Genomic DNA, 16,070 nt, shown 5'->3' on the forward strand with positions numbered 1-16,070 from the left:
CAGTGATTTGCAAGACCCTCTCTTTCCCTTCAATTTATTAGATGAACTTGATAATTTTAGCACATTCTTTTATATTATATTTTCATTTTTGTTTATCTTAAATATATCAGAGTTTATTATGTATGGCAAGCTGACATTTTGCACAAAAACATCAATTTATGTTTCATAAAATAAGAATTTTTCTCTCACAAATTTTGACATTTTGTAATAAATATCGAGCTATTAATCTACTTCTCTGTCCAAATGCATTTAATGTAACTTTTTCATAAAATCAGAAAATTTAAAATATTCATCATTATTGTTAATTCATGAAAAATATAGCATATCTTAAATTCAAGTTTTAGATTCTGGACATGTTTTCAATATGAATTTACATTTACATTTGAATTGACAAAATGTATTATCAGGGTTACTGTAGTTTCATCTAACTTAGTTTTTAGCATGTTGTCTTATCAATTATTTTGGGGTTTAAACATATGGGGAAGATAAGAATATGAAATTGTATCACTGATCAGTTTTTATTTTGATTATATTTTTTTGAATAATCACTGGATAATGAATGAAATTATTACAGAAGACAGAATTACAAAGGTGCAGTTATACTGGCTTAAGTTTTAAAACTAACTTTAAATGTAACTTGAGTAAACATATATTTTCATGGGAATACCACAGAACTAAAATGGAAAACGTTATTTGCAAGAGTCATGTTCTAGCCATGGCATCAACAAATAGGAATCTTCCTAATTAGACCATAATAGATTTTACAATCATAAATATCCCATACCCTGAGAAGATACACTTTCATAGAAAATACATATTTAGAATATTGTGCCATTATTGATTTGTCTCACTGTTTTTTAAAAGCAGTTGGCTAAATAAACATTCTTTTAAAATGGTATCATTTTTAATACATTAAGAAATGATATTTCATGTAATGCCACCTAATTGAGACACAATAACATCTGTACCTTCTTCCTTTCATAGCTCTTAATAAGGATATATGAAGTCCTAAGAATACTCCTGTGCTAAATCTTGCTATTGAATCTATTTAATTCAATAGATTTCTTGAAGTTATTTATTTATACATATTTCTAAATTATATTCATTTATTTATAATAATTTATTCAATAGTTTTATTGAATTCTTTCTATTTACTGTCTACCAACTACTGTTCTAGTCATTGAAAGAGTGCTGTGAACAGTATGAACAAGGCTACTATTCTCAAGGAGCTTGTATTTTAGTGGGAAAAAGACATTTTAACTAATCATCAACCAGTAACATAAAATAATTTTAGATTGTAGTTTGAGAAACATAGTTTTGGCTGGGTGCGGTGGCTCAAGCCTGTAATCCCAGCACTTTGGGAGGCCGAGACGGGCGGATCACGAGGTCAGGAGATCAAGACCATCCTGGCTAACATAGTGAAACCCCGTCTCTACTAAAAAATACAAAAAAAACTAGCCGGGCGAGGTGGCGGGCGCCTGTAGTCCCAGCTACTTGGGAGGCTGAGGCAGGAGAATGGCGTGAACCCGGGAGGCGGAGCTTGCAGTGAGCTGAGATCCGGCCACTGCACTCCAGCCTGTGCGACAGAGCGAGACTCTGTCTCAAAAAAAAAAAAAAAAAAAAACATAGTTTTATACAATACTATAGAGTAAGGGAGCAGTAAACTACTTTACATGAGTGTCTTTAAGAAGTATAATATTTATGGTGAGACCTACATGATACAGAGCAAACCATGTGAAGACCAGTTGCCCAACATCACTTAAGAATGATTCCCCTTTGTCTGTACTTATTCCTTTTCCTAGAAAACAGGCTTGCCCAACCTGTAGCCCACGGGCCACATGTGGCACAGGACGGCTTTGAATGCAATGCAACACAAACTTGTAAACTTTCTTAAAACATGATGAGATTTTTTTGCAATTTGCTTTTTGTTTTTAGCTCATCAGCTATCGTTAGTGTTACTGTGTTTTATGTGTGGCCTAAGACAATTCTTTTTCTTCTAGTGTGGCCCAGGGAAGCCAAAAGATTGGGCACCCCTGCACCCTCCAGTTTTATTAGAAGGGTACTGGAATTGCTGTATGCTATTATAGACAGAGAAAAACTGAGAATAGCCAGATACACTTGAACCTAATGCTGTGCTTCATTTCTTTCTGCTGCTCTCTATATCTAATTTTTCTGCTTGATCTCAGCACTTCTGCATATTTTTAGACGTTAAAGAGCAATTTCTTGTCCCACCCATGTGAATAGTAAGAAGACAGGATATTTTTCATGTTCTTTTTTCTCATAGCACTTACTGAGTTCCAAAACATTATATAATTTATTATTATCACCATTTATTATCTGCTCTCCCAGTAAGAATTTTTTCACTGCTAGCTTTTTTTTTTTTTTTTTTCCTGATACATCCAAGGACCTGGTACAATGCCCAGAACATAAGAGATACTTAGTGATTTATTTGATATATGCATAAATGTATACCCCATAAGAGGGAATCTTGAAAGAGAATCTGAGTTAGTGTCTGTTTGGCATTGCTTTCTAATTTTACCAAATCATCCTTGGATCTGCCTTCCATTTCCATAATCAATTACATCTTATTTTTAAAGTATGTACCTGACAATGGACTGCAACAGTATTTCCCATAGGCAATTTCCTGTGGAATTTTCTATGGAAAGTCTCGGGTGGAGGAACATTTTGAAATATTTGTACAACAAATTGTAGTGCTGACTCTTCTGTTGAATAGCCAGTATGGAATATATTCAACCTTAGCCTGTAGCCCCCAGAAGGGACTCCAAGTACAAAAACTGCTTGTGCTGAGTCTACATTTACTTTTCAGTGCCATTTATTTTAACAGATTAGTTACTCTGAGTGTCCCTTGCATCAGTTTTTAAGAAAGTCCGTATTTCAGATGGTACTTTTTATAGAGGCTTTACCCATAAACTTCATCCCACCATTAATAGTCCTTATTGTAAAAGGTAGGAGAGTATTATCTGTAGCAGGAGTTGGTTGAGGTCTTCAATCAGTACTTTACTTAATGTTCAAGTATCATGTGTAACCTAATTTGAACTGCAGCTATTATTTTTGATAATTTAAAAAATAGTGTTAATTTTGGGAGGTCCAAGTGTCTCATCACCCCCCTAGAAGTGGTATTTCAGCTTATTCTCTGAAAACAAGCTGGAATCAAAATAACATTCATATTTCTTTACATTTGTCTTTATTATATTTATTAATAGGTAGAGATAGATAATATAATTATTTCAAGGTTTAGAATGTTTTGGTTCTTTACTTTATGACTTTTACTTGAAGAAGTAGTCATTTTTCCCCTGGCTACTTTATTTATTCAAATATTCTTTGGACAGATGTAAAAAAATATATAGAGATGTTTCATGTGTATGTATGTGTTGCTTACTTGCCTGAAATTATGATCTTTCTTATAAGGTACTTAGTTATATGGATCCACAGATGGCAGGTAAACCATAATAAAATTCTGCCATTCCAGCCTGAATCGTGTGCTTTACCAATTTAAGTATATTGTTACTCTGTTGGTTACTCCCACTACTTACTTACCGTTTAAATTAAAGAAATGCCAAATCTTTTTATATGTTAAAGAATGGCAGATATTTGGGAGTGATAATAATGAGTTAAATAGGGATTGCACAAATGGATTAGTGAAGGCCCATATTTGAATATTATATATGTTAATAATCAATACTTTTTTTCCCCTGCAAATGTGCCACTTACTCTTTGAAAATTTTCCATCTCAGTTCCTTTCCCCACTTTTGTTGGACCTTCTTTGTTTTGTCTATATTTACTTTGTTCTGCTTAATTTTCATTTTCACTTTTAGCAGTTTCTCCTCATTATGAGACCTGCCCTGGGATAGAGATTTGACTGGTTGCTTTTGAAAATTCATGTACTCCAACTGTTCCAGGCTTCTTTAGAACTTCCTCAGGATCCCTTTGAACTAACCTACTCTTGTATTGAGCAATTCTACACTTCTGCTTTCACTTTCTTATTCAAATTGGACTGGCCTAGTTATAGTTAATACCTTTTTGAAACTTTTGAGTTTTCCTGTTGATTCCCTCTTTTTCCTGCCTCATAGACACTGGTAGCATATACACCTTGGGTTTGTCATTTACCCATACCGGTTTATGTTTTGGCATTTAAGGGGATAATCTGCCACTTACTTTTGTTAGAGTTGTTGTTGTTGTTGTTGTTGTTGTTTTTGGCTTTTCAATTTAGCTGCTGTATATTTTAATATTGGAAGTCAAGGATATCAAAAACTATCCTACTACTCCCACTGCCCACTCAGAACTCTGTCTCATGGATTGCATTTGTTAATTTCTAAGTAGTTAAGCTTGTTTTGGCCATATTTGAAATTATAGTTTTAATTTTATTTTATTGGAATATGTTAATACAGCTCATAAAAGCTACCATTTAGATTTTTAAAAATACTTTCTCTGTACAGTGTTTATTGTCTTCTTTTTAAAATGTTCTATGGATTAAAATATATATTTTAAATCGTCTGTGTTCTTGTTGATTTCTGCTCTGTTTTGTAACATAAATTCTTGAAAGTTCAGCCTGTAGTTTGTTTCTACTTTGTCAGGTTCCACATTCTCCGTATATTATTCTGTTTATATTAACATCCCCACCACTCTGTTGAAAGTTCATTTGTGTAAATTACTCATGAAGTTTATGTTGTTAAATCCAGTAACCAACAAAATCAACCACTACTTTCTTATTGCAACATTTCTGTTATTTGACCGCCTTGACACAACCCTTTCCTGGTTTCCTCCCACCTACCTTTCCAGTTCTTCTTTTAAGCGCTAATGATGGGGTGGCCCTGAATATCCTCTTAGAGATAATTTCTTCTGCATCTATTCTGTTTCCTAGGGACTATCATACAAGTACATGATTTTAAAATGACATTTATGTTCCTTTGATTTCCAAATTTTTAAATCTAACCTTTCCTCTGAGCTTCAAGCTAGTAGCTACTGTCTACTCTTGAACATTTAATAGGTATTTCACATTTAGCATATTCTAAGTAAGTTTTTCTTTTCTTATTTCTCCCTTGATCCTCATGGCCCTTTTCTATTCTCAGTAAGTAGAAATATCTTTTCACTTGTTCTTGTGAGAGCAAACTGCAATAGTCATGATTGATTCTTCTCCTTCATTCACCTGTCATATCTAATCCTTCAGCATGTCTCCTCACTTCTTTCTCTAAATTATGTTCCCAACTACTTATTTTTGTCTTGATGACTACTACTCTTCTGCAAGCTACTATCACCTTATGACTAGAAAAATCAAATATCCTCCTCTCTTATCTTCTGGATCCCCTCAGTTATTTCTTTCTCACCCAACAGCCAGAATGATATTTTTCTTGAGAGTTAGATCATGTCATTCCGATAGCTCAAAACTTTCGATGGGTTCCCATTGCCTTTATAATATGTTCTGAACTCTTTGTCATGGCCAATAACCTATGTGACTTGCTTTTTGCTTTCTAGTCCGAATTTATTTACAACTACTCTGTCCTTTGCTCACAATACTCCAGATCTTATGACTTTTCATAAACATGTCTAACCTAATCATCATCTTTACACTTGAGAAACCTCTACCAACAGACATTTTTGTGGTTTTAAACATCTTATTTGGATAAAAGCTCATATATCACCCCTTTAGTGTGGCCAACAGCTCTAACCACCTGATCCAAATTAGCCGCAAATCCTCCTAGCCCATATCATCTTTTTTTTTCCCACTAAAAACACCACTGTCAACAATTATGATATCCCGCTACAAGTTTACCTGGTTATTTTCTCCCTCTTGCTATTAGAAAATAAACACCAAAATAATAGGAGCTTTGTCTTATTACAATGGTGTCACTAGCACCTAGAACAGAACTTGTTTAGTGACTATTTCTTGAATATTTTTACATGATTTAAATTATTTAAATAGATTAATTTTGTGTCTTTTTGATCAGATAACTTTTAAAAGAGATATGCATCTTAATAATTTCTTCCAAAATTTTGTCATTATCAAATTCCCCTTATATGTCCAGGCATTGTGTTTTTACTTATTTGGCCTGTATTTTTGGTGTATATTGTTTTATTATTGTTATATTTTCTTTGTCTCAGTGTTTTATTTGATCAGGTTTTGACTTTGAATTTCACTTTGCCATTAATATTGGTTTACATGTTTTCTTGTTTTTAAGGGCCTATTATATCTTCTTACAGTATTTTATATTTTGAATAAAAATGTGTCACTGTTCTATATGTGTTTTCTGCTAAAAACATAAAGCTGAATTGTATATTTTAATCTACTGCAAAAATGTCTGTCTTTCAATGTGGATTCAGCCTGTTGATATTTACTGCAATTGTACTTTATCTTATTTTGTTAATTTTATGTTAGATTTATTATTTTGTTATTTCATCTGTTCTCTTTTTTTATATATTTGCTAATTTATTTAAGCCTTTGTTCAAGCTCCTTATACCCCCTTTTCATTTATATTTATCAACACTGCATAAGGTTTCCTCCTATTGCTTAATTAAACTAATTTTCTTTATTATGATTTCAAAATATTATCATTTTGAAGATTTTCCTGTTAGTTCTTAATTATTGTTTCCAGAATTCTGTTACCATGGAGTTAAGTTCTTGTTGACAGTATTCTTTGATAAGCTTCATTTCTATGACATTCTTATGGACAATCACCTAGGAAGAAAATTCAGTATTTTAAACTTTAAAAGATGTTTTTTCTTTAATCTTTTATGATATTTTCACCTATAACCAATCTCCTATGCCAGTATCTTTCTTCAGCCTTTGTATAAGTGTTTCATAATTCAATAGCTTAGAAGCTCGTAGGAAATGAATATTACTATATTTAAGCTTACATGTACATGCCAAAGAATAATTTTCTCAACTTACTGTAATTCTTTACATAAGAAATACTGACATCCCTTATTTTAGAATGCCATTTAAATTCCTTAGTGTTCTTTCCTTGCACTGAAAGCTGGGACAATTATAGGATTCATTTCCTTTGTTTTTCTTCACTCAGGGATCATAATCTCCGGCCACTTGTCCAATTCCTGAAATTGGTTGTTTCATATACTTCACCTGGTTTTCCAGCTGTTTACAGCAGGAGAGAAAACTCATTCCTTTTCAGTAGAAATTCTATTATGTTTTTGAAAGATTTTCATAAAATATTATTAAAAGAAAAAGATTTTAATACCTGAATGGTTTAGCTTCAGCAATGTGAGAAAACTCACTTATACTGACATCTCATTTATACATGATACAGAAGTTTAATAATGTTTATATTGTAACTTTTACATGCCAGAAATTATGGTAATCATTAAATTTGTATTAATTCAGTTAGATTTTCTATAACATTATAAGGTAGATGCTTTTATTATTACCATTCGCATATGGGGAAACTGATAAATAGACTAGTTTTTCAAAATATACAGGGCTAGTAAGTGAAAAGCCACATTACACCATCAGTTATTCTCTATCCAGATGCTATATTGTTGAATGATACATTATAATACTCTTCCTCAAGGCAGATGTTATAGTATGATCTCTATAATGTTAACAGAAATGGAGAATGATTTTAACTTTTTTGGCTAGTTTCACTTTTTAAAATTAACTTCTTACTAACATTAACAAGTTTTAAAATGATGTGACATATTTTATTATTTGAATGGTGTGAAACAAAACATTTGTGTGTGTGTATGTGTGTGTGTATATATATATATATATATATATATATATATATATATGAAGCTTCTCCAGATGAAGATATATAGGGAGAAAATTCCCTATTTTCATAACTGAGTTGAAAATTTGGGTGTTTTGGTTAGGCATATTTAATCTGTCGTAGTATTTCACATGAAACTCTTAGCATATATCCTTAAAGTAATTTTCTAATCGTTTTTAAAATATTTCATGTCATATTCCATGCTATGACCATCATTAGCAGTTGGATATATTAGGTATTCTAGATGAAGTTTTGATTCCATCACATATTTGATTTATAATATGACAATCCAAATGTCTTGGTGATTTAGAAAAACTATATTTACAAATGTCACAAAGTATCACCACAGGTTTTAGAGAAGAACATACTTTCAATTTTTTTAATTTTGATTTTTCAGATTGCATTCTCACAACACAATACAATCATGGACCTTGTGCAGTTTTTTGTCACCTTCTTCAGGTAAAAGTTTGCTTTGACTGACTTTGAACTTGTCAAGCCTATATTCTGATATATGTGCTGTCAATCTGTTAGATAATTGACCAATTCTGTAACCTTAAAGTATCATAGAGTGTGTCTTGAATAGCTTTATATGCTTAAACATATCCCACAGAGCAGAGGGAACATAGCTGAAATGTACTTGTGCAAGATTATTTTGCTGTTAACACTATTTAATGGCTAATGGATTCAGTGGAAAGAGGATAACTTTGTGTCCCCCATCACATAAATAATTATAGCCTGTTTTAATTAATGAAATTAACAATGCATGCATCACATGGATTAGTTACATCTACAAGAACTAAACCAATTTGTTTATTTATTAGATAATTTTGTTAATTGTGTGACATATTCATTGTAGGTTCATAAAAAGGGTTCCACAGTGAAGCAACTTTGTAAAATGCTATGTGTCCTAAAGTTAAATAGCGCTCTTTTGGTTGGTTTTCAACTGGCAATCTTTCTCAGAGCTTTTAAAATGCTAATTTGCAATGTGTCATTCTGCAGTAGAGGTTATAGTTTGTAGCATTTGTCAAAACATGAAAACTGTTTTCAGGGAACATTTATTTTCATTTCCATGGGATGTAAATATAGAGACTCTGGGTTAGGAGTTAAAGTTATAGAATGTCTGTGTTATGAGATCGTAGATCCTCTGGATTGGAAGAGATCTTATTTTTGTTAACATTGTTATTCATGTTTGAATTTTATGCTGGTCATTTGGGTGGCTTTGTGCAAATTAGACAAGTATGACTTCTCTTTCTGGCAGATAAAGCCCCACATCATGGCACACAACTTTGAAAATAGTGCAGTATGAATTTTAACCAACACTCATCAACTTGGCTGGGTTGCCATACAGTAAAGACCTGCACAACTCAGTCCTTAGCACAGATGATGTATTTGGAACTTTTCTAAGCACAGAGTAACATCATCTTGTTGATTGTCTTGTCCAGACATCCATAAAGTATTTGAATTTCTAATACCTTATTCACTGGAGTCTGCAAACATTTTCCATTAAGGGCCAGATAGTAAATGTTTTAAAATTTGTGGGCTGTATTGTCTTCATCGCATCTATGCAACTTTTCTTCTATAGTGTTAAAGTGGACAAAGCCAATATGGAAACAAATGGGAGTGGCTGTGTTCCAATAAAACTTTATTATAAAAACACCTGGTGGATTGAATTCAGCCTGTGGACATAATTTGCCCAACCACTGATCAGTTTTATGCCTGAATGCCTTTAATGACAGGAAGCTCACCAGCTCCTCAGATAGCATTTTCTATCATCAGATAACAAATTGTTCTTTATAACTGAGCTAAAATCTGTCTCCCTCTGATATCTCTCCTAATTCCTCCATATGGGCCCATATATAACAATTTCAATTTCTCATTTCCATTTACAGCCCTTCAGATTTGTAAACTATTTTCTACAATTCACACATTCCTTGTTCATTTTTCTACTTCTCTTGATAAGAGAAACCTTTGCCATATTGGTCAGTTTACTCTGAAAACAATCATGTTCGTCTGCACCTTAAAATACTATAATTTCTATAATGTATTTCGATAAACTTATTTATCAATAATATGTGTAAAAAGTTCATTCATACTTTAAATTTGTTCCTTAAAATGAAATTTGAGGAAACATCTCAAATATGTTTAATATTTTATAACTTTTTACTTCAGAAAACAAATGAATTTTAAGGCTATTAACAAAGTTACAATATGGTTTTAGAAAGTACTAGAGGTTACAATTGAACAAGCGTTATTGAATGCATTAAAACAACTTTAGTTGTTGTTGTTGTTGTTGTTGTTGTTGTTGTTGTTGTTGAGACAGGTCTCACCCTGTTACCCAGGCTGCTGTGCAGTGGTGCTATTTCGGCTCATTGCAACCTCCACCTCCTGGGTTCAAGCAATTCTCCTGCCTCAGCCTCCTGAGTAGCTGGGATTACAGGCACCCACCAACACACCCAGCTAATTTTTGTATTTTTAGTAGATATGGGGTTTCACCATGTTGGCCAAGCTGGTCTTGGTCTCCTGACCTCAGATGATCTGCCCACCTCGGCCTCCCAAAGTGCTGGGATTACAAGTGTGAGCCACCACGTCTCGCCTAAAAAAAACTTTTTGATGCAGAATAGTCTTGATGGAAATTCACTGGAAGTTTGGTTAAGTGCAAAATTGCACAAAGTTGAATATGTATGTAAATTATTTGAATCTTGAGGTTTTTTATTTTAAGCTTTTGAATTTGTGTGCATATTTAAATTCAATAGCTCTTTTGTTAAGTAAAAGAAAATTACTGTTAATGTGTACCATGTCTTAGAGATGATCCTATTTATTATGTTGTCATCATGGACAATGTAAAATAAAATATTCTAATCTTTGTGTGTGATAAAATATATTTGATGGGTTTTTTGTCATTTAAATTCTTCCAGTAGTGAAATGTAAATTAGATCACTTAAAAATGCGTCACTGTTAAGAAAAATATGGACAGGATATTTTGAAGCTTATTAATTATTAAGTTTTATAAAGTTACTGCTAAACTTTAAGAGATTTTAAAACAGGTTAACATTTATGGAGACCCCTCAATCAGGCCATTTTTACTGTTATTGCTGTTATTTTGGTAAAAGAGCTGAGTGTGTAGGCTTTGCAGTTTAGCCATAGTTCTGTAGGGGCCAGTTCTCAAACTCTTCGTTAGATTTTACCTCTATGTTGTGTGTAGTTCTGACAGTTCAACGTAATTGGGCCAGTACTAGGGAGATCACTTCCAGACATAGCCTGGCTCTGTTCTTAATGTTTTGTGCCATCTTAAGTAGGTCACTATTTTAGTCTGTTTGTGTTGCTGAAAAGGAATACCTGAGGCTGGGCAATTTATAAAAAGAGGTTTATTTGGCTCATAGTTGTGCTGGCTGTACAAGAAGTAGGGTGCCAGCATGTGCATCTGGTGAGGGTATCAAACTGCTTCCACTCATGGCAGAAGAGGAAGGGGAGCTGGCATGTGTAGCAATCACATGGGGAGAGAAGAGGTGAGAGCCAGAGACTCTTTTAAACAGCCAGCTCTCATGGGAACTCATAGAGTGAGAACTCTATGGGTTCATTACCATAGGGACACCACCAAGTCATTCACGAGGAATCTGCCCCTGCAACTCAAACACCTTTCATTAGGCTCAACCTCTGACATTGGGCATCAAATTTCAATATGTGGCTTGGAGGTTCAAATATTAAAATTATAGCATTCTATCCCTGGCCCCTCAAATCCCTCATGTCCTTCTCACATATAAATTTTAATCATTTAATCCCAATACTTCCCAGAAGTCTTAACTTGTTTCAGTATCAACTCAGAAGTCCGGGGTCCAAACTCTCACCTGAGACTCAAAGCAAGTTCCTTTCAGCTGTGAGCCTGTAAAATCAAAATCAAGTTATTTATCTCCAAGATACAATGGTGGAACAGATATTGAGTAAACATCTCATTCCAAAAGGGAGAAATTGGTCAAAATATAGTGATAACATGCTGCATGAAAATCCAAAATCTAGCAGGGAAGACATTAAATATTAAAGCTCCACAATTATCTCCCTTGGTTCCATGTTCTGTACCCTGGGAACATGGATGCACCATGGCCCTGCTCTACTAGGCATTTCCCTGGTGGGTACTCTATTCAGGCCCTCCAACCCCATATTTCTGCTCAGCATTGCCTCACTAGCATCTGTCTGCAGGGTCTCCACTCCTATGGCAGGCTTGTGGCTGGGCACTCAGGCTTTTCAATACATCCCCTGGAATCTCAGTGGAAGCTGCCAAGCCTCTACTACTCATACTTTCTAGCCTCCTTCAGTGGCAGCAGGAGCAATACCTGCGGCCATTTGAGCAGTGAGATTTGGGAAACATTTTCTAGAGATGGGGCATGACAATGTTGTCCCAAGCCTGTCATCCAAAACCATACCATCTTCTTTGGTCTCTTGGTCTGTGATGGGAAGCCCAGAATTGTGACAGATTTGTGACATGCCTTCAGGGTCTTTCCCCCATTGTCTTTATGAAGAGTACCTGACTCCTTTTATTCATGCTACTTTCTTTAACAAGTGTTTGCTACCCCAGCACTCTTGGTGTCCTCTTCTGAAAACACTCTTTCCTTCTCTGCCACATGGCCAGGTTGAAGATTCTACAAACTTTTATCCCTTGCTTTCCTTTTGATTATAAATTCCAACTCTAGGTTATTCATTTGCTCCCACATGTGAACATAAGCTGTTAAAAGCAGCCACATGGCTTCTTGAGCACTGCTGCTTGGCATGGACACAATGTAGCAAAGTTATTTGACAGGGTATAACAAAGGTTATCTTTGCTTCAGTTCTGAATTATTTCCTCCTTTCAGTCTGAGACCCTCAACATGGCCTTTACTGTCTATATTTCAATCAGCATTTTGGTCACAGCCACTTAACCAATCTCTAAGATGTCCCAAACTTTCCCTCATTTTCCTATCTTATGAGCACTCCAGTTCCAAACCCACTTTGACATTTTTAGGTATCTTTATAGCAACATGCCACTTCCTGGTACCAATTTTCCGTCTTAGTCCATTTGTGTTGCTATAAAAGAATACCTGAGGCTGAGTAACCCTATATAAAGGAAAGAGGTTTACTTGGCTCATGGTTCTGCAGATTGTGCAAGAAGTATGGTGTTGGCGTTTGCATCTGGTGAGGGCTTCAAGCTGTTTCCATTCATGGTGGAAAAGGAAGGGGAGCTCGTATGTGTAGAGATCACGTGGTGAGAAAGTAGGCAAGAGAGAGAGGAGAGAAGTTCCAGACTCTTAAATTACCAGCTCTCATGGGAACATGAGAAACAATGATGGCACCAATCCATTCATGATGGATCTACCCCCATGAACCAAACACCTCCCATTAGGCCCCACCTCTAACATGGGGTGTCAAATTTTAACATTTTATTTGGAGGGTCAAATATCCAAACTATGGCAGTCACCTAGCTTCTCTAAATCTCAGTCCTTTTATTTATTGAACTAAAGGATTTTGTTGTTGTTGTTGTTGTTGCTGTGAAGTAATATAGTAAATGATTCAAAAATTGAAAAGAATTATTTTTTAAATTTGTAAAATGGAAAAGTAGATGTATCTGAGTCAGGAAAGTCTGAATTATTTATTGTAAAGAAATAAATGGAGATTTGGTAGAGACTACTATCCCTGTACCTTTCAGACTTTTAATGGTGGCATTAGTTTTCTATATCACTGGATGACATAACATTTTGCATTTATTAACTTGTCCAGTTGGGGGTAGTTTCAGAGATTACCAGTTGGTCTTTTCCACTATGACTGATCTTATCCTATAACCCTGGACACAGTGTAGGGGTTATTCCAGCTACCTTGTACATCAGGTCTATTTATACACTTAAAGAGTGGGGAAATGACCAAAGGGTGGATCCATTGACATAGTGGGCACACTGTGAGCAAGAATTTAGTCAGAATTTGTTATGTGCCCCCACCCCCTGAACACCCCAACTCTAATAAGAGGCCAGGATGATATTTTGAATGCCTGGCTGTCTGTGTCGCTTCTACCCTCATGTCCAATAGAAGTCAAAATGTCCTCGTGATCCGCCCGTCTCGGCCTCCCAAAGTGCTGGGATTACAGGCTTGAGCCACAGGAGATCAAGACCATCCTGGCTAACATGGTGAAACCCCGTCTCTACTAAAAAATACAAAAAACTAGCCGGGCGAGGTGGCAGGCGCCTGTAGTCCCAGCTACTCGGGAGGCTGAGGCAGGAGAATGGCGTAAACCCGGGAGGCGGAGCTTGCAGTGAGCTGAGATCCGGCCACTGCACTCCAGCCTGGGCGACAGAGCGAGACTCCGTCTCAAAAAAAAAAAAAAAAAAAAAAAAAAAAAAGAAGTCAAAATGTCTGCTTATTCCTCCTGTACTGTCTATATATTCTCATGCATATGCCCGTGTATATAATCAAGTATATGGTGTAGGTATTTTCAGGGATCATTTTACCCACTTTTCAAAATGTTTCAAGGATCTTTCTTCTATAGACTCAATCACCTGATTAGTTAATGGGTTTTGAATTTGAAAATTAGCTGAAATCTGGGAACTGTGAAGAGAAACATGGCCCTCCATTGAAGCAACAACCCTCAGTCTCCTGTTCCTTCATTCTCACTTAAAATGAAACCAGATGTTAAATAGTACCACTGTTAGATGCCCACCTATTTTGCCCTTCAGAATACCATGCTTTATTAATAATTCCTACAACTCTTTGTGAGCCAACCCTCTTGGCAGTTCATCCAGTCTTGTTGATCTAATTATGGTAATTGTGGTTTCTGGATTCTGGCAGTTAAGCACTGACACCTGTCCTCTAACTCTGGGTCTCCATCCTTTTATGGCAGTTAACAAACCTAGCCCTGTGACTATCTCTCCTATTTTCAGGCCTGCTCTGAAGAGGAGAGCCAACTCTAAGCCTCCTTATAATACTGGTGCCTCTCTCATCAGCATATTCATAACAGCCTTAATGCATAGGGTGTCCTCTCAGTCCTCCCATGGAACACAACCTGGTAGTTCTTCTGGCCTCATATAATATGAACCATTCCAGCATATCCCCTTCTCTCAGTGTTTTTATAACTTTCTCTTCCATAAACCAGGACAACTCAGGCATTTCAATTTCACTTGTACTGGACATTGCATTTTTCAGGCTTCTACGAGTCACTCTAGCAACAAGTTTGCTCCATTCCCTGGAATCCTCAGTAGGATATTACATCTCTGTGGTCCCTAAAATGTGCACCAAAATCAATGAATTTTTATTTATCCAGTCTTAACATTTCATTGCCCTTTATCAAATATTTAAATCTGGTCATACTTCCACAGCTCCTGCCAGTACATGCTCCCTAAATCTTGCACCTGCTTCAATTGTGCAATCCATTTTCTTTCTTATCAGGCTCAGTTGGGTCATGCTGTGATTTAATCCCACTTATCAGTCTGGCAGCCAAGAAAAGAAGTGGTGACAGCTTGTGAGGGGGCACCTGTTACCTAAGAGAGAAAAGAACTCTTTAGTGTCTTCCAGCATAACAAAATGCTAAGTATTACTAGGAAAGCGGGCGGTAAAACCAACATCTTCAGAAGCATTCATTCAGATATTCCTATCCCATATTTCAGGTTCCTAGGTCTCCTGAGCCATGGCCCTTTCGTATAACACAACTTCTTTGACTTAGCATTCTGTCATCTCCGGAACTCTGCAATTCTATAACAATTAGATCAAAATCCTGCTGGTCATTCATGTTGGCATTTCTGCTGTCAGTCATCAGGGCCTCATTTAAAGCTATGAAAGAGACCCACTGGCTCTTTTATTTAGCCAGTAAGGTTTTTTAATGGCCTTCAGTCTCTCATTATCCCTCTGCAGGTATCAGTACAACGTAATGATAATCAGTCTACTCCACTCTCTTTTGAAGGTGTTTTCCCCATCTTCCAAATGCCTGAATTGCTGTACCTTCAAGTTTTTTCTCTATCAGGGCATTTTCTTAGGTCACTACCGGTGAAATCCAGCAATTTAAGTCTTCTGCCAGGAACTGTGTTCCACCCACCAACATGGATGTTGTCCTCTTAGCCTGCCAGTCAGTGAGTGAATCAGTTCCTCATCTCCATCTTACCTTTTGTTTTCTTGGACCATAAGTCCTCTGAGACACAGAAGCCAAGATGAGATAAGATAAGCAATAAATGTGTTAGGGGAACTCCTGTAAGGGGAAATTGGGAGAGAGGAGGGGAGATAATGGGAAACCTTTAGACCACAATGCCTACCTGCCTTTGTGAGGGAGAGAAGGAAGAAAGGGAAGGTGAGTGAAAGAGCCTGAGAATGCAAGGCACTTCTAAG

General features: G+C 35.8%; 1 protein-coding gene across 1 annotated transcript in view; it reads left to right on the plus strand.

The window, feature by feature from the left end:
- The window catches only part of ATRNL1 (attractin like 1), an 831,601-nt gene that overhangs the window by 398,799 nt on the left and 416,732 nt on the right, over positions 1 to 16,070 (plus strand). Inside the window, exon 25 of the mRNA XM_025396530.1 lies at positions 8,137 to 8,198. Within this exon, the coding sequence (XP_025252315.1) occupies positions 8,137 to 8,198 (62 nt within the window). The remainder of the gene's footprint in view (positions 1 to 8,136; positions 8,199 to 16,070) is intronic.

This window comes from Theropithecus gelada, chromosome 9 (assembly GCF_003255815.1).
Source record: "Theropithecus gelada isolate Dixy chromosome 9, Tgel_1.0, whole genome shotgun sequence".
NCBI lineage: Eukaryota > Metazoa > Chordata > Mammalia > Primates > Cercopithecidae > Theropithecus > Theropithecus gelada.